The following is a 19,809-nucleotide window of genomic DNA, read 5'->3' as shown; positions in this document are numbered from 1 at the left end:
TGCGCTTTTTCACATGCTGACTTTACACCCCCCCCCCCCCCAGGTACGAAATTTAAAGTAATATTACACTTTTATTGTTTCACTTTAAGCATTATTAAATTCAGTGCTCCTGAAAAAACGGCCGTTTTTAAAACTTTTTTTTGCATTGATACATGTTTCCTGGGACAGGACCCAGGTCCCCAAACACGTTTTAGGACAATAAATTGCATATTAGCCTTTAAAATTAGCACTTTAGATTTCTCCCATAGACTTTAACAGGGTGTTCCGCGGCTTTTTGAATTTGCCGCGAACACCCCTAATTGTTCGTTGTTCGCCGAACAGGCAATGTTCAACTCGAACTCGAAGCTCATCCCTATCCACCGCGTATCATAAAATAGTCTGAAACCCAAACATTGAAGTGATGCAAAAATCAAGGTGACTTCTTCTGTGCAGTAAAAGGACCCTCCACCGATAAGGATGCAGGCTTACCGGAACATATGGACTCAAAGAAATATATATCTCATATGAGTCAAACAAGCTAAAGGACCATTGTCACCTCCAAAGGCGTCTTAAGAGACAATGAGTCGACCAATGGGCTCCTTCTGAAAACCACATTGGCCTACACTGTCACCAGACGCTGGGGGCAGTGTAGACCAATGTGGTTCTCAGAAGGAGCGGATCACTCTTCTTGTGTTGGACCATAGAGGAACCTCAGGCGTCACGTGATACTGACCTGCGGAAGTGAGGGCAAGCTGTAAGCCATTGGGGCTATTGTCTACACTTTGCTTGGTTGAATCCATCTCTGCTGAAGTTCCATTGGTCGACTCATTGTCTCTTAAGACGCTAAGGACCGAGTGTACCTGGGGCCCCGTAGCATGAAATGGCCCTCAACTTCCAGTGCCCCCCTAGTCACACTGCACTCTCTTTTTCTATTGCCTATTATTGTTTCTTATAATTGTTACATGTTTCTTTTCAAACCTTATGGACTTGTCATTGGAACATTTTATATATTTTTTGTTTGCATTATTACCCATTCGTGTTATGTCTATTGGTTTGAACAGCACCTTGGCGGATGGTGGTGCTATAGGATCAATGATAAAATAACAAATACAGTCCCTTGATGAAGTCTCGTGGCCATGACGTCAAGTGCTATTTAAAAGTCCCACTTTGGGGAAAATTCTCAATCTTTTTATGACGTAACGCGTAGGGCGTGAAGAGAGGCAGACGAGGACCGGAAGTGATGTGGGGGGGGGGGTCAGTCTTAGTACCTGGTGTAGTTTTACTGTGGCTTTTCTAGGTCCCAAATGGACAGGAGGCTTTGGAGTGTCTGGAAATGTTGAGACATCTTGGTGGATAATTACGTACAGGCATAACTTCTATTGGTTGAAGGTGAGAGTTCTGAGAGCATGTGGGGTATAATTTTAGGAGCATGTCTATATCTACCCTGCTGTGGGACAGCATGGAAGGAGCAACGTATTGTTATGTTCAAGAAGAGACAGATCACTATACTTTCGGTCCTTAAGCTTGTTTGACTCATATGAGATATATATTTCTTTGAGTCCATATGTTCCGGTAAGCCTGCATCCTTATCGGTGGAGGGTCCTTTTACTGCACATGAGAAGTCACCTTGATTTTTGCGTCACTTCAATGTTTGGGTTTCAGACTATTTTATGACACGCGGTGGATGTTTTTGGCCATTTACGGTCACACATGGACTTATTATCAGTATTTGGTTCACATTTTATCTTTGTGAGATTTCACTGAACATTTTTCACAATTGTTTTGTATTTATACAGTATTATTTATGTTAATTTTTGATACATTTATTTTATTATTTATTGTATTATTCTAAGCGCTACACATACATAATACAATTTTTTCACTTGCTTTTTTTCCAATTAGCTGTGTTAGCAGCTTCATTTTTCACTGGCAGTGCAGAGTTACCCACAACACGGCTCATTCTGTTGTATCTGGGTGGCTGATCACACCCCAGGTTGGCAGGTGGCAGCAGTGGAGTCGAAGATTGGGTGCTCTTACCCAGCAGCCTATCAGGAGGAGTTGGCTGTGCATGCTGGGGGAGGGCATTTATGAGGCAGACTCCATTTTCCTGGGTCTTCTCCTCGTGTGGTGCCCACCTTCACGCCGCCCCGGCAAATGGCCTTCTGGGCTGGGGTGCACGTTGGCCCGGAGAAATTGATCTGCCATTTGGGGACTCAGTAGTCGACTGGGTCCCATCTAAAGAGGTCCTGGGCTGTCCGTCCTGTTGGAGGAAGCTGTATGGTGGAGAGTCTGCCTGAGGAGTACCAGAGGCTGGTGTTCCAATAGGGGCCTGACCATCCATCGGGGACCAGGGGAACCGGACACCGAGAGGCTGGATGTTGGCCACCTGTCAGATGGTTCCCTAATTTAAAACTACCTGAAGGAGATCCAGGTGTCAAGTCTGCTAAGGAGGATTACCTCCGCTATTTCAACCATAGGGAGGGTCTGTGGCAGAGACTTCTTTCCCAAGTTCCGAGTGACATTCTAGCTGCCAGGTTTGTGAGAGTGGCCTATCCGGGTACGCTATACCCACTCAGGCTGGAGTGGTGAAAAAGAAAGTATTGTTGGAAGCAGGACTGTTTCCCTATTGCTCACTCCTGAATCTGCTATCTCCACTTTCGCTAAACCTCTATTCTTCACTAAGTTTTATTGCTTTTACCCGGCTGGGTAATAAAGAGCACAGAAAAAGACACGTGGACATTCTGTTACTACAACTTTCACCAAATACCCCTAGACTAAGGTGACCAGATTTTTAAAATAAAATCAGGGGACATATTTTTTTTTACTAGTAATGGCAGCAATCAGCGACACTCTGCCCGCCACCGCCTGTCAAGTCTAACTCTCTGGGCCCCAGCTACTACTGGGTGGGGAGCGGAGGAAGATCCCTCTGCCAGGGAAGGGAAGGCGATAAAAAGGCAGGTGGCTGGCCGAGACTTGAGCCAAGACAGAAGAACATGCGAGCGGAGATGAATGGGCATGCACCCGAAACTGAAGAAATATTCACTCCATTCCGACCAGCACATGATCATCAGAAAGGGGCATAGATAATGGAAAAAAATACACCCCTAAGCTACTAGGCGCGGCGGAGCGGGGGGGTGTAATTTTTTTTTAATTCTGCATTGACTGTCTTTGAAATTGCCCCAGCCCCTGTTCAAATCCAATCCAGGGACAAAACTGGGGGCAGACTTTGTCTGGGGACAGTGTCCTCAATCCGGGGACTGTCCCCTGAAACCGGGGATGTCTGGTCACCCTACCCTAGACGGCAGAGGAACACGAGGTAACATGCCACCCAAAACAAACCAGCAGCTCCTTCGGGGGTAGTGCTACTTATGTATAAAATAACAAATAAATGTATATATGCACCATGGAAATCACATATATTCCACCTAAATGATGTCAGTTAGTGTCCTAAAAATATGCAAACACAATTGCCGAATATTAAACAACGTATAGTGATCTGTCTCTTCTTGAACATAACAATACATTGCTCCTTCCATGCTGTCCCACAGCTGGGTAGATATAGATGTGCTCCTAAAATTATACCCCACATGCTCTCAGAACTCTCACCTCCAACCAATAGAAGTTATGCCTGTACGTAATTATCCACCAAGATGTCTCAACATTTCCAGACACTCCAAAGCCTCTTGTCCATTTGGGACCTAGAAAAGCCACAGTAAAACTACACCAGGTACTAAGACTGACCCCCCCCCCCCCCCCCCGTCACTTCTGGTCCTCGTCTGCCTCTCTTCACGCCCTACGCGTTACGTCATAAAAAGATTGAGAATTTTCCCCAAAGTGGGACTTTTTAAAGGCACTTGATGTCATGGCCACGAGACTTCATCAAGGGACTGTATTTGTTATTTTATCATTGATCCTATAGCACCACCATCCGCCAAGGTGCTGTTCAAACCAATAGACATAACACGAATGGGTAATAATGCAAACAAAAAATATATAAAATATTCCAATGACAAGTCCATAAGGTTTGAAATGGAACATGTTCAAAAAGGGGGGGGGGGTAGGGTTGGGACTTTAGATGAGGCATATGATAGAACTACCATCCCTGTAAATAGATACAAAAAGAGGGGAGGGTTGGGACTTTAGATGAGATGCGTTTTTAGCAGTATGCAATTAAATAAATATATGGAATATAAAAAATGTTTCCATATTGGCCAGGCTCAAAGTTGCCAACCAAAAAAGCACTAAACCAAATGAATCTGTCTAAATGTGTGTGAATAGAAACAGAGGTTTAGTTGCATGTATCTGCAGATACCTGGGAAGCTGCAGGCCAACGACAAGGCACTCTGTATAGCTGCAGTCCTACCTATGAATTTTAGGCCCCTTTCAGACGTACGGACAAACGGTCCGTTTATTACAAGTCCGTTTACGGACTTGTAATGGATCCCTATGGGATTGCAGACGTTAGCGGATGATGCATCCGCTAACGTCCGCAACCATCCGCGTCCGCAAAGTTCCGCTTTTGCGGACGGAAGAAAACCCTATTTTTTTTCCGTCCGGCGGAACGGATCGGATGAATACGGACACACGGTCCGTATTCATCCGATTCCCCATAGGGGAGAGCGGAAGAGAGACAGGGCGGTCTCTGCACTGTGTGCGGGGACCGCCCTGTCCGCCGACAGCTCAGCGGGGATTACAGAGGAATCCCCGCTGAGCCAAACGGGCTAACGGAGCGGATCAATACGGATCCGCTCCGTGTGAAAGAGCCCTTAAGGTCTCCTGAAAAGGAGCACAGGTGTGCTAATCAATGGATAGGGGGCAGGTGATAACCTAAACCCGCCCCTACCTAAGGTTGGTCTAGCAAAAGAGAGCACTGGAAATCAAAAGAAAAGTAGGAGTGGAACAAAAAATATATAAAATGTTCCAATGACAAGTCCATAAGGTTTGAAAAGAAACATGTAACAATTAATAAAACAATAATAGGCAATAGAAAAAGAGAGTGCAGTGTGACTAGGGGGGGCACTGGAAGTTGAGGGCCATTTCATGCTACGGGGGCCCCAGGTACACATTTCTAGAGACTCTACACTGTCATCCTGGACTTCAACTCTTTAGAAGAGGAGATGAGACTCCACATTCTACAGGGAGAAAAGGTGTCATTGGGGAGCATAGCTGCGCAATATGACATAGACTGAGGAACCAATGGTAAAGGTAGCTGCCCAATATGTGACAGCGTGTCACAGACTGAGAGGGACATGAGAAACTGAGGACTTAAAAATCCTTTCACATACTTATGTCCATTCCCCTTTATATTACCCCCTTCCCTTTTCCTTATACAAACTCAACTGCTTTGGCAATGCTAACATGTATTTGGTCCTGCCAATAAAGCTTTGAATTTGAATTTGAGAGAAAGACAGGGAGAGGAGAGAGAGAAAGAGAGAGAGAGAGAAACAGAAAATGAGGTAGACTGACAGGGAGAGTTACAATGAGAGTGAAAGAGAGAGCGAGAGAAAGAACGAGGGGGAGAAAGAGAGAGACAAGGAGAGAAAAGGTGAGAGAGAGGGGGAGAAGAGAGGGAGATAAAGAGAGAGAGAAAGAGAGGAGGGAGAGAAATAAAAATCAAGGGAGAGAAAAAGAGAGAGAGAGATGGGCAGGGAGAGAAAGAACGAGAGAGGCAGGGAGAAAAAAAGAGAGAGACACAGGGAAAGAAGAGAGCGAGAGAGAGTAGAGGAGGGAGAGAAAGAAAGAGACAGGAAGAGTAAAAGAAAGAGAGAGACAGGGAGAGACAAGGCGGGAGAGAAAGAGAAAGACAGGGGGGGAGAAAAAAAGAGTGAGAGAGAGGAGGGAGAGAAAGAAAGATAGGGAGAGAAAAAGAGAGAGGGAGACATGGGGAGGGAGAGAGAGAGAGAGAGAGGGAAAGACAAGGAGGGAGAGAAAAAGAGAGACGGAGAGAAAAAAAAACTGTGTAAAAGAGAACGAAAAAAAGAACAGGGAGAGAAAAAGAGAGCGAGAGAGATGGGGAGAAAAAGAGAGACAGGGATAAAGAGAGAGGGAGAGGAGGGAGAGAGAAATAGAGGGGAAGAGACATATGCCGGGTACACACGAGAGGATTTATCCGCGGATACGGTCCTCCGGACCGTTTCCGCGGATAAATCCTCTGAGGATTTCGATCCGCTGGATTGTACTCACCATCGGATCGAAATCCGCGCCGAATTCACACCGCGGTGACGTGTCGCGCCGTCGCCGCGATGATGACGCGGCGACGTGCGCGACGCTGTCATATAAGGATATCCACGCATGCGTCGAATGATTACGACGCATGCGAGGGATCGGTTCGGACGGATCGATCCGGTGAGTCTGTACAGACCACCGGATCGATCCGCTGGAGCCGATTCCAGCGAATAGATTTCTTAGCATGCTAAGAAATTTTTATCCGCTGGAAATCGGTCGGCCCGAAATATATCCGCGGATAAATATCCGCTGGATCGTACACACCAGCGGATCTATTCGCTGAAACCGATCCGCGGATCAATTTCAGCGGATCGATCCTCTCGTGTGTACGGGGCCATAGAGAGAGAGAGGGAGCGAGAGAGAGAGAGAGATGGGGCAGGGAGAAAAAAAGAGAGACAGTAAGCAAAAAAGAGAGAGAGAGGGGGAGGAAGATAGAGAGAGAGAGAGGGGGGGAGATAGACAGGGATAGAAGAGAGAGGAGAGGACAGACAAGGAGGAAGAGAGAGAGAGGCAGGGACAAAAAGGGAGAGGTAGTAAAAAAAAAAAGTGAGAGAGAGTGAAAAGGAGGGAGAGAGAGAGAGGGGGGGAGAGGCAGAGGGAGAATGAGAGAGAGGCTGGGAGAAAAAAAAAGAAAGACGGTAAGCAACAAAAAAAAGAGAGAGAAAGTAGAGAGAGAGGGAAGAGAAAGAGAGAGAGAGAATGGGAGAGGTACAAGGAGGGAGAGACAGGGAGAGAGAAAAGAGACAGTGAGAGAGAGTAAGAGTCAGGGGGAAAAAGGTAGACACGGTAAAAAAGAGAGACAGTGAAGAAAAAAGGAGAGATAGCAAGCAAGAAAGAAAGAAAGAAAGAAAAAGAAAGAGAAAGAAAGAAAGAAAGAAAGAGGAAGAAAAGAGCAGGGAGAGAAAAAGAGAGAAAGAAAGAGAGAGTGAGAAGGAGAGAGAGAAAGAGAAAAAGAAAGAAAGAGTAAGATAAAGAGACGCAAAGAGAGAGAGAGAGAGAGCAGGATAGAGAAGAAAGACAAAGAGATGTGGAGAGAGAGAAAGAGAAAAAGAAAGACAGAGAGAGTGAGAGAAAGAGACACGAAGAGAGAGAGCAGGATAGAGAAGAAAGACAAAGAGATGTGGAGAGAGAAAGAGAAGAGAGAAACACATACAGAGAACATAATAGAGATTACGAGAGAGGTTGACTTGTTTCATAAAAGAAAATGAAGTAATACCCTTCTACTCATGTGAGGGTTAGCAAGTGATGAAGGGTGACCCCTGATTATTAGGATTATTTGTGGTCCCTGCACTCTGCCAGCATCACTTGTGACCATTGTGTCTATGGCAGCCTGAGGGATGATTTCTGGAGTATCTGTTCATGGAGTGACACTGGAGCCATGCCTATCCGGCTCCCTTTGTCTTTGGAGCTCTGGCAGGGTTAAGCAGCAGCTAGGTATAAATGAGAGCTAGGCAAGGCTTGTTCCAGCTGGGAATACATCCTAGCGAATCACTCCAGCCTCTCTTCTTCAATAAGAGAGTGGAGCAGCTGATGGGGAGAGGCGGGAGGGAGAAGAGGGGGGGAGAGGCATCTCCGTTAGACACTAGTCCATCCATCTGACCTGCCAGAGACGTCAAAATCAAATTAAGAGTTCCAAGCAAGGACGGCAAGCTCGTCTAGCTTCAGAAGGGGCGTCCAGCCTTCCAACATATTGACAGCATCTGAGAATGAAAGAGAAGTCGATCTTGGTGCTTCGTTACACCGACGGACAGGAGGACGGCAAAGCACTTTCGGTACTTTGGGGCCGTGTCCTAAATTCATACACAACTCCGAAAGATGTCACCGAGACGCCCTGATTGCCATGGCAACCCCAACAACACGCTACTGAAATTAGCTGAAGCCAATGGCAGTCTGGTTTTCAAGTTGGTCGGGCTGCTGATCTTCCTGAATGCCACCTTATCGTGTCCCTTAAACTGTGACTGTTACAGCAAGAGCAGCCTTGTGCAATGCCGCTCTTCGTCTCTCCAGGAGATTCCGGGGGATTTACCACACTGGGTCCAGAACCTGTCAATCACCAACAGCAATATCACCGTCCTCCCAGCCTCAGCCTTCCAGAGAAATGGAACAAGCCTGTACAATTTGACAACACTTGTACTTGCCAGCGGCAACCTCCAAGCCATAGAGGCCAGGGCTTTCTCTGACCTCCCAAGCCTCACCACCTTGGACATGAGCTTCAATGCCCTCAACTCCCTTCCTGATGATGCTTTTGCAGGATTATCTCAGCTTCAAGTTTTAAAATTAAACCAAGCTCTCCGAGAACCAGCCCGAAGCAACATTTTTAACTCTCGATGGGCTCAACATTTGCCGAGTCTTAGGACTCTAGAGCTATCTGGAAATGAGCTACAGTCTTTCCCCATGGCTGTGAAGGATCTGGAGAACTTGCAGACTGTCCACCTTGGAAATAACTCTATTAAGAGACTCAAAGAGGAGGAGATCTCGGTGCTCAGAGACAAGAATGCCCGGCTTTATATTAGCCCCAACCCCATTTTTTGTGATTGTCGGATCAAGGAAATGATTTTTTGGTTTCGAAACACTTCCCAGACTTTGGACGCCCGGCAGCTCCAGTGCTTCGGACCTTCGGCCTTGAATGGTTCCTTGGTCACCAACCTCAGAGGCGACAACCTGAAATGTTCAAACGAGAACATGGAGACAGCATCCTATGTCTTCTTTGGGATAGTCCTGGCTCTCATTGGGGTCATATTTCTCATGGTCCTCTACCTAAACAGGCGAGGGATTAAAAGGTGGATGAACAACTTCCGGGAGGCCTGCAGGGACCAGATGGAGGGCTATCACTACCGGTACGAGCAGGACTCAGATCCCAGGAGATCAAATGCTTCTACTGGGATATAAACTTGATCGCTCACGCCGTGAATGACGTTTCTTTTTTAACAATTTCAATGCATAGAGGAGATAAAGTCATAGGACATGAATTCTGGGCTTGGATCTACGCCATAGGTCAAGCTAGAGGCCAATGAGCTTTTAAAGGGTATGTAAAGGCAAAACATTGTTTGTTTTATTGTTTTGGATGGAGTGTGGAAGAGTTAGGTCCTTTGCCAAGTTTATATTGCTGTCTATATCACCACATAGTTACATAGTTAGCCAGGTTGAAAAAAGACACAAGTCCATCCAGTTCAACCACAAAAAATTAAAAAACAAAATAAAAAAACACAGTACAATCCCATACACCCAACTCCATACCCACAGTTGATCCAGAGGAAGGCAAAAAACCCCAGCAGAGCATGAGATCCAATTTGCTACAGCAGGGGAAAAAATTCCTTCCTGATCCCCCGAGAGGCAATCGGATTTACCCCGGATCAACTTTACCTACAAATCTTAGTACTCAGTTATATTCTGTACATTTAGGAAAGTATCCAGGCCTTTCTTAAAGCAATCTACTGAGCTGGCCAGAACCACCTCTGGAGGGAGTCTGTTTCACATTTTCACAGCTCTTACTGTGAAAAAACCTTTCAGTATTTGGAGGTGAAATCACATGGGAGATTCACACTTTCTAATCTATTTGTCCTGTCCTATTGACCCTTGTCACTAGGGAAAATCAAAACCTTTGAAGTAGACATGCGGAGTACGAAAACAAATTGTTTAATTACAGATCAATTTGTTAAGTTACTTATTTAGTTTTGCTGTATTTGTTTAGTTTGAGTTTTGTTTATTCGTTTTCAACCAGATTAGATGTCTTCCTAAGGATGTGAAGTATTCAAATCCAATTTGAGTTGAAAATATCAAATCAATCCAAATTCATTGTGAAGAATAGCTGGTTCTATTCTATTCGAATTTTGGAACACAGCTATATTCTTTCTATTTTATTTTATTCCAATCTTTGTGAATTTCAAAATTTCGAACTTCAGAAGATGGCTATATTCTTTCTATTTTATTCTATTCTGTTATTTCTTCTATTCTATTATTATTATTTATTATTTTTTTTACTCTGTTTTCTTCTATTCTTTTCTGTGCTTTTTAAAATTTTAATTTCAGAAGATGGCTATATTCTTTCTATTTTCTTCTTTTCTATTATTTCTTCGATTCTATTATTATTATTATTTATTTTTTTACTCTGTTTTCTTCTATTCTTTTCTGTGCTTTTTTTTTAATTTTAATTTCAGAAGATGGCTATATTCTTCCTATTTTCTTCTATTTTATTTTTCTATTTTTTTATTTATTTTTTACTCCGTTTTCTCCTATTCTTTTCTGTGCTTTTCAAAAATGTTATTCCATTAGACGGCTAGATTCTTTCTATTTTATTTTATTCTATTTGAATTTCAAAAGACGGCCATTATCTTTTTAAATGTATTCTGTTCTATTCAAAAATTTGAAATTTGAATTACGGAAGACAGATAAATTCTATCTATTCAATTTTCTTTTGTTTCTACTCTATTCTTTTATTTTCAAATTTTGAAAGAAGGCTATATTTTAAAACTGATACACTCAGTCTTTGAAGGAAATCAGCAATAGCCACCAACATGTTTACATTTCAAATTTGTTTTCAAATTCAATTTCTTTTTTCTTTTCTTTTCAAATATTTTTTATTGTATTCTTGGAAAATACAATAACAAATTCAATTTCTTTTTTGAATCCGATTCAAATCTGATTCAAATTGGGATTATTTATTTTATGGACAAAATTTTCTTATTTTGGATTTGTTTAAATTTGCTACTATTGTGATTCAATAAACATCCAAATCTCCATATAACAAAAATTGTGTCCAAATTTAGCTTTTGAACTTAGGCCCCTTTTACACTGGGGCGGGAGGTGCGGTGGCGGTAAAGCGTCGCTATTTTTAGCGGGGCTATACCGTCGGAATTGTGGCGGTAATCGACCACTAGCGATGCGGTTTTAACTCTCGCTAGTGGCTGAAAAAGGGTTAATACCGCCGGCAATGCGCCTCTGCGGTATAGCCGCGGTGTCCCATTGTTTTCAATGGGAAGAAGCGGTGGAGGAGCGGTAAACACACCGCTCCTCTCACTGCTCCAAAGATGCTGCTGGTAGGACTTTTGGAGCGGTCCCGCCAGCGCATCGCCTCGGGCTTTCACACTGAGACTGCAGGGCAGGAGTTTTTCAGGCGGTATTTAGGCGCTATTTTTAGCGCTAGACTGCCTGAAAAACGCCTCAGTGTGAAAGGGGTCTAAATGAACCGCTCATGTCTACTTTACAGTTTTTATGAAAGTTGGCATCACTCTAAGATGGCAAATCCACTCACTTTGGGGATCCACTCACTTTGGGGAGACTTCCTCTCACTTCCTGTTGCACCTCCAAGACAGGAAGTCCAGAGGCGATTCAGTTTGCATGTGTTGCGCTATATAAGTTTCTCACTCTCTCAGGAAGTGAAAAGAACCCCCCCCCCCCCACACACACACACACACACACACAGGACACAGCTTGATAGGATTTTACTCTTCCCTACTCTATCCAAAATCAGCAACAAAAACTTTTGGCTATACGTACACTTTAAGGAAAGATGGTGCCGGGACATATATGGGATCTGCCTTTGCTTTCTTTCTGCTGAAAATACTCATTGCCTGGCTGTCTCTTGCTTCCATACTTTTGGGGTCACGGACTGGGATCAAGCATGCAGCCAGCAAAGTCAGAGTTTCTGCTGTTTCTTTAGTGATGCTGAAAGTATTGAAGCCATTGGATTAACCTGACAATCAGGTTATTCACTCAGCCCAGGTTTGTGTAAGGGAGGGAATCACATTGTGTCCTCTTGGCGCTGTCCATGGTACACGTCGCAGTATTATACGTCGAGCTGAGTGCATCGTGTGTCATGCTGGTCGGTACAGACTGTGGAGGAGTCCTTATTCCTCCTAATCAGGGAATGAGAGAGTTAAAGGCACCACGTTAATTTACTTCTCATTAGTCATTGTTTGATGGGGAAGTCCACAAGTATTGTCTCCAAGAGCCAGAATAGGAATCAGGGTAGATAATCGGGTTATAAGCAAGACCAGGGGGAGGGAATTTGAATATGGAAGCCCGGTGCAGCACACGGTTCATTAAAAACCTTTTATAACACCCATCCCCCCACCACTTTGGGTTTCCAAAACTTAGCCCAGAGCTACATCAGCCATGACATCTGTCTGCTACTTCAACATTTAACCACTTGTTGCCATTTGTATCGTTGTAAACACTTGTATTGTTGTAGTAGCATAGGAACCACTTGTGTCATTTTAGCATTGTATCATTGTAGCATTGTATCATTTCATTAGAAGGAGATTCATTTCAATGTACGACAGATGTACAGTTCTATCCCTCAACGACGTAATGATATGTTATTATTACTGGGATAGCTCTGGGCTAATAATGATTACGACCAGTGGCGGCTGGTGGTATATTTTTTTGGGGGAGGCAAACAATCCAATTGTAGAACCCCCCTCGTCACCAGTAAGGATGAGCTCCGGCGTGTTCGCATAGAACACGTGCAGAGCCCGCCAGGAAGTCGGCACCCGCGCTGCGCTAATCACAGCCAGGCAGACATTGTCCGATGCTCGGCTGCAGAGATCGGGAAATGTCTGCCTGGCTGTGATTAGCGCAGCGCGGGTGCCGACTTCCTGGCGGGCTCTGCACGTGTTCTATGCGAACACGCCGGAGCTCATCCTTAGTCACCAGCTCCATCTAGTTTGAGGGTAGTGCTTCCTCCGGGCACCCTGTGTCTCCCCCCCCTCCTCAGCTCCAGAGGCTTCCCCTGCGTCTCCTCCCTCCTCTTCCCCGGCAGCCAATAGGATCACTTTGGCTCTCTGCCAATCGGATGACGGGTCTCAGGACCTGCTTCCTGATTGGCCGGGAGGAGAATCAGGAAGACAATAGCGAATATTAAGTCGCTATTGTCACACAACTGGGTGGGCTCGGGGTGCAGAGCACTGTAGTTTTTTTTAACTCTAATGCCGCGTACACACGACCGTTTTTCGGGATGTAAAAAAATTACATTTTTAATGGTCTAGAAAAAACAATGTTTTTTTCAACCCGATCGTTAAACCGGCCTTGCCTACACTCGATCGTGAAAAGAAAATGCTCTAGCAAAGCGCGGTGACGTACAACACGTACGACGGCACTATAAAGGGGAATTTCTATTCGGATGGCGCCACCCTTTTGCTGATTTTGTGTTAGTAAAAGACGATTCGTGCTTTTCTGTCTGTTGCAGCGTGATGAATGTGCTTACTCCATTCCGAACGCTAGTTTTACCAGAACGAGCGCTCCCGTCTCATAACTTGCTTCTGAGCATGCACGTTTTTTTCACGTCGTTAAAGCCCACACACGACCATTTTTTACAACGTTAGAAACGACGTGAAAAATTAGAGCATGTTCTAAAATTTTTAATGCCCATTTTTTACGTCGTGAAAAATGCTCTGGAGCCCACACACGATCGTTTTTAATGACATAAAAAAAAAAAAAAAAGATTTTTTTACAACCTGAAAAATGGTCTTCTGTACGCGGCATAATAGTTGTCCAATTTCCAAAGAAAATTAAATAGAATAGAAAATAAAGGAATATAGGGCTAGATTCAGCATACAATTTCAAATCTGCGTCGGCGTATCGTTACGCCGATTCTCCAAGGCAGATACGTCTAAAAAATAGGCTTCCTCCGCCGACGTAACTTGAATGCGGCGGCGTATAATTGTGTGCAATATTACGTTGGCCGCTAGGGGCGCTTCCGTTGTTTTTGGCCTAAGAATATGCAAATTACCCAGTTACGTCGATTCACAAACATACTTGCTCCCGGCGGTAGTTTTTTACGTCGTTCGCGTAAGGCTTTTTCGGCGTAACGTTGCTCCTGCTATTAGGTGGCGCAGCCAATGTTAAGTATGGACGTCGTTCCCGCTTCGAAATTTGAATTTTTTACGTCGTTTGCGTAAGTCATTCGCGAATAATGCTGGACGTAATTTACGTTCACGTCGAAAGCAATGACGATTTGCGTCGGAATTTCGAGCATGCGCACTGGGATGCGCCATTCGTAAAAAACGTAAAAAACGCGGGGTCACCATAATTTAAATAAAACACGCCCCCCTCATCATCTTTTGAATTACGCGCGCTTACGCCGGCACCATTTACGCTACGCCGCCGTAAGTTACGAGGCAAGTGCTTTGTGAATACAGCACTTGCCTCTCAAACTTACGGCGGCGCATCGTAAATACGATACGCTGCGCTGCCGTAAGAAGGGGCGCAGCTACGTGAATCTGCCCCACAATATATATATATATATATATATATATATATATATACTGTTCTATTCCTTTATTTTCTATTAAATTTTTTTCTCTTTGAAAATTGGAAATCTATTTGAATTAAAAAAAAAAAATTTGAAAACGTTTCGAAAAAAATTAAAATTTGAATTTCGTCCAAATTTGTTTATTCGTTATTTCGGATTTGTTTAAATTCTGTACTATTCTAAAATGAAAATTTGTCCAAATTTAATTTTGGAACAATGTCACATGTCACATGTCACATGTCTATCATCTATGGCTTGCTTTAGGTCTCATTCACACGGCTGTAAAAAAAAAAGAAAAAAAACTCATATAGGGCTGCACCACATGCAATTCAGTGCATCAAAAACACATGAATTGTAGGTTAAATGGTTTCCAATGCCATAGTTAAAACCATTGCGGTGAATTTCAGTGCGTTCCAGTTCTAGAACAAAAAAAAGTAAGAAATGTTGCAGTTTTTCTGCCCTAAACTGTACTGGAATGCACCTAAACATAGCAAAAATGCACATGCCCCTATTTAAGGTGAAGAAAACAAGAAAGAAAAAAGATTGCACACAACACATCAAAAATGCGGCAAAAACGCACATGCAGAAGCTCATCCAAACTGTATTTCTAGCACTGGCGGACCGTCCATACGGGGCACAGGCCTCCTAATCCATGCTTCCGGCCCCTAATCTACATGCAGGGCGCCTGACGCATGGATTCCATTTTTTTTTTTAAAGCACATGATTGGGGCCTGAGCCTGAGGGTGAATTGTTTGCCCCCACAAAAAAATATATATATACCACCAGCCGCCACTGGTTTCTAGGGTGTGAACCGGCCCATACAAGTGCTCTTTGATTCTGAATCTGCATTGCTTTCAATGGAGCCGTTCACAAAGGGGCGTAAACATGAGCTGCTTTCAGTGCCGCACCGCAGAAATCAAAAATCTGCGTCTAAGAGCTTACACTTTACGCTCTTACACGTATAAACGCATGTCATACGCGTTTATAAATGCTTAACTAAGTCTAACCACAAAGGGAAATAAATTATCCTAAAATCAAATTATGTACTCGTATGCATCTTTAATCATTAAAAACGCATCTATGCGCAATGACTTTACTGATCATTACGCAGGAACTTTTCTCCCAGAAAACACATGTCACATTTTTAAGCCCGTGTGAATGAGGCCGTAAGGGCTCTTGCACGCTTATGCCTATAAATTGCCAATTTTTTTGGCCTTCTACCGTGTTTCCCCGAAAATAAGCCCGGGTCTTATATTAATTATGCCAACAAAAGACACAGTAGGGCTTATTTTCGGGGTAGGTCTTACCATGTAATGTGCTGTCTTCTCTCCCCCTCTCCCTCCCTGCCTGTCAGGAATCCCCAGTGTAAACTGAGTTAAAATGCTTGTAAAATCCTATAATCCTCTCTATTACAGTAGTATATAATGTACAATGTGTGCGTTTCTGTAATATAATTGTGCCAAATACATTTGTTATAGTGCCACTCTGCACTTCTGTTACCCGCCAGAGCTCTCTTCCCCGCAATTATATTACAGAAACACACACATTGTACATTATAAACTACTGTAATATAGTAGATTATAGGATTTTACAAGCATTTTTAACTAGGGCTTATTTTTGGGGTAGGGCTTATATTGCAGCCCTCCTGGAAAATAACGCTAGGTCTTATTTTCAGGGTAGGTCTTATTTTTGGGGAAACAGGGTAGCATTTTTCGTTTTGCTGATCTAAATGAAGCTCATTGTTTTTAAGAGGCCTGTAGGCACGGGCGTGTAAACTTGCGATGCTCATCAGTTAATACACAAATCTGCTTTGCTGGAGGGTGGTTTACGCATGTGCGCACATATACAGGCGTATGACACCCCCCAAAAAATGATAAAATAAATTTTACGTGCGTGTATGCATACGCACAAAAACACGCAAATATGCGCATTTCCTAAAAAAGCCAGTCTTTGCGTTTTTTGCGCATATATCAGTACCAGTGGCAGTTGGTAGTTTTTTTGTGGGGGGGGGCGAAAAAAACTACCCCCTCCCGGGTGGCTGGCGGCAGGCCCTAGCCCCACGACTCCCGCTGTAAGTGGCACTTACCCCATCTAGATGGTGGGTGGTGGCTCCGGTGTCCTCTGCTCCAGCATGGTAGACCCAATGTAGGTGGTGGGAGGTGGGTAGTGGCTCTGGTGTCCTCATCTCCAGCATGGTGGACCCGATCTAGGTGGCGGGCTGCGGGCAGCGGCTCTGGTGTCCTCATCTCCAGCACGGCGACCCGATCTATGTGGCAGGCGGCAGGCAGCGGTTTTGGTATCCTCTGCGCCAGCATGGCGTACCCAATCTAGTTGGCAGGCGGCGGGCCGCGGGCAGCGGCTCCGGTGTCCTCTGCTCCAGCACAGCAAACCCGATCTAGGTGGCGGGTGGCAAGTAGCGGTCTGTGGGAAGCAGCTCCGGTGTCCTCTGCTTCAGCACGGCAGCTTTCACCGTGCGTCTTCTCTCTCCTCTTCCTAGGTGCTAGGCGTTCAATAGGATCGCCTGACATTTTGGCCAATTGGGAAACGGGTCGCACGACCGGCTTCCTGATTGGCGGGGGAGATTTAGCCCAGTTTGGTTGGGCTTGGGGCACAATGCACTGCGCCCCAAGCCCACTCTTTTTTAAGCCTATTAGAGCCTCTGGATCTAATCACATGCTTCAAAAAAACACTTCTCCCCATTGGAATCCATAGTCCGGTGCCCTGTATGTAGATCAGGGGGCAAGACAAATGGATACGGGGGGAGGTGGCCATGCGCCCCTAATGGATGGGCTGCCACTGATCAGTACCATGTGCAAGTAACCTAAGGCTACCTTCACACTGCCGATTAAAGCCAGTGCGAGCGGTAGCGGCCGCTCCTACTGCATCTCTCATCGGCTAGGTGCGGCCGCCGGCCCCGTTCTCTATAATGACAGGTCATTGGTGTCCGCAGCGATTCACGGCTGTCCACACAGCCAGCGATTACCTGCAGTTATCTGTAGCTTTCAGAGAGCTGCAAGTTGCTGTGGCCACCAATATCCTGTCATTATAGTGAACGGGGCCGGCGGCCGCACCTAGCCGCTGAAAGCTGCAGTAGGAACCGCTGTTACAATTCTCACCAGCCTTAATCATCAGTGTGAATGGAGCTTAAATTATATAGACAAAAGACACAAGTACACCAATAGCCACTTAAGGACCCAGCCTTTTTCTGACATTTGTTATTCACAAGTAATATCCAGTAGAAAATTACTTGGAACCCCTAAACAATATGGCCCAGATTCACAAAGAACTTACGAATGTGCGCCGTCGTATGTTTGCGACTGATTCATAGAATCAGATACGCCTCACTGTTGCCAAGATACGAGCGGCGTAAGTCTCCTACGCCGTCGTATCTTGGGGTGCATATTTACGCTGGCCGCTAGGGGGCGCTTCCGTATATTTCCACGTTGAATATGCAAATTAGCTAGATACGCCGATTCAGAAACGTACTTGCACCCGTCGGATTTAGCTACGTTGTTTACGTAAGGCGTTGGTCCGGCGTAACTTTACCCCTCATAAAGCAGGGGTAAGTCACGTTAGGTATGGACGTCGGAAACGTCGGAACAGCGTTGTATTTTACGTAGTTTGCGTAAGTCGTACGTGAATGGGGATGGGCGTAGGTTCCGTTCATGTCGACTAAGCATTGAGCCGGCGTAACTTAGGGAGAAAATTTGACGTGATACTGAGCATGCACGCGCATGCGCCGTTCGTTAGGCGCATCATTTACGTTGGGTCACGATTAATTTCCATACAACACGCCCCCTACCAGCCTACTTTGAATTACGCGGGCTTACGCCGGCCAATTTACGCTACGCCGCCGCGTAGCAAGTGCTTTGTGAATACTGCACTTGCCTGTCTAAGTTGCGGCGGCATAGCGTAAATAGGATACGCTACGGCCGCACAAAGATGCGCCCAGATACGTGAATCTGGCCCATTATATATATATATTTTAGCAGAGACCCTAGAGAATAAAATTCTGCAAAACAATTCTGCAAAACAATGCAATCGTTGCAATGTTTTTATGTCACACGTTTTTTGCGCAGCGGTGTTTCAAACACAATTTTTGGGGAAACAAATACACTTTAATGAATAATAATTAAAAATAAAAACATAATATATACCCAATTTTTTTTGCATAATGTGATAGATACCTAGCGTGTCACACTTTAAAATTGCGCACACTCGTGGAATGGCGCAAAACTTCAGTACTTGAAAAACTCCATAGGCAACGCTTTTAATCTTTTTAAATGTTACCTGTTTAGAGTTACAGAGGAGATCTAGCGCTAGAATTATTGCTCTTACAATTTACATATGTGGGTGTAACCTACGTATGCATTTACTACGCCACGCCAGCAAGCGGGGACAGGGGGGGCTTTAACTATTTATTTATTTGTATTCAATTTTTTTTTCTTTAAAAAAAAAAAAAGATCACTTTTATTGCTATCACAAGCAATCTAAACATCCCTTGCGATAACAATACAGCATGACAGGTCCTCTTTGTGGAGAGCTTTGGGGTTTTAAAGGACCCTTACAAGCAAAAGATTTAAAAAAAAACATGTTTACCTGGCCTGAGAACCAGAAGTCGCTTCGGTCCTCCAAAGGCATAGAGATGAGTGGTGGCCATCTTGCCATTGCTTATCTCTATAGCAAGCCACGTCGCCCATGCCAAAAGGTTCCGAGGGGCTCAGCGATCGGTAACGTAAGCCTGGGAGCCACTGAGAATCGGTGGGCGGAGGGGGGGGGCGGCACCTATCCTACCACTTCTAAAAGTGATCCCTTTATCTGAAAGACCAGTGCCTAAGGCTCCCCTAATCCATGCGCTCGGCCCCCTAATCTACATACAGGGCGCCGGGTGCATGGATTCCAATGTTTTTTTTTTTAAGCACATGATTAGAGTCTAATGGGTAGATTCAGTAAGATCACTGTAACTTTGCGGCGGCGTAGCTTAAGGAATTTAGGCTACGCCGCCGTAAGTTAGCGAGGCAAGTACATGATTCTCAAAGGCCCGGATTCAAGTAGATTTGCGCATTTTTTACGGAGGCGCAGGGCAACGTTTTTGCCCTGCGTCCCCGCAAATTTACTGCGCTGCCCTTGATTCACGGAGCAGTAGCTCCGTAAATTGCGTGGGCGCGCCGGTAAAATGCCCGGCGTAAGCGCGCGCAATTTAAATGATCCCGTAGGGGGCAGGAATCATTTAAATTAGGCGCGTTCCCGCGCCAAGCGTAGAGCGCATGCTCCGTCGGAAAACTTTCCCGACGTGCATTGCGGCAAATGACGTCGCAAGGACGTCATTTGCTTCAAAGTGAACGTGAATGGCG

General features: G+C 44.8%; 1 protein-coding gene across 1 annotated transcript; it reads left to right on the top strand.

Annotated features, from left to right (window-relative positions):
• The first annotated feature begins 7,790 nt into the window (after positions 1 to 7,790).
• On the top strand, positions 7,791 to 9,374 carry LOC120928492 (trophoblast glycoprotein-like). The gene has a single exon (XM_040339587.1). The coding sequence runs from the start codon at positions 8,020 to 8,022 to the stop codon at positions 9,091 to 9,093; it is 1,074 nt and encodes a 357-aa protein (XP_040195521.1). The 5' UTR covers positions 7,791 to 8,019; the 3' UTR covers positions 9,094 to 9,374.
• Positions 9,375 to 19,809: the final 10,435 nt, after the last annotated feature.

The sequence above is a fragment of the Rana temporaria genome, chromosome 2 (assembly GCF_905171775.1).
Source record: "Rana temporaria chromosome 2, aRanTem1.1, whole genome shotgun sequence".
Lineage (NCBI taxonomy): Eukaryota > Metazoa > Chordata > Amphibia > Anura > Ranidae > Rana > Rana temporaria.
This window is presented reverse-complemented; position numbering and strand designations above follow the sequence as displayed.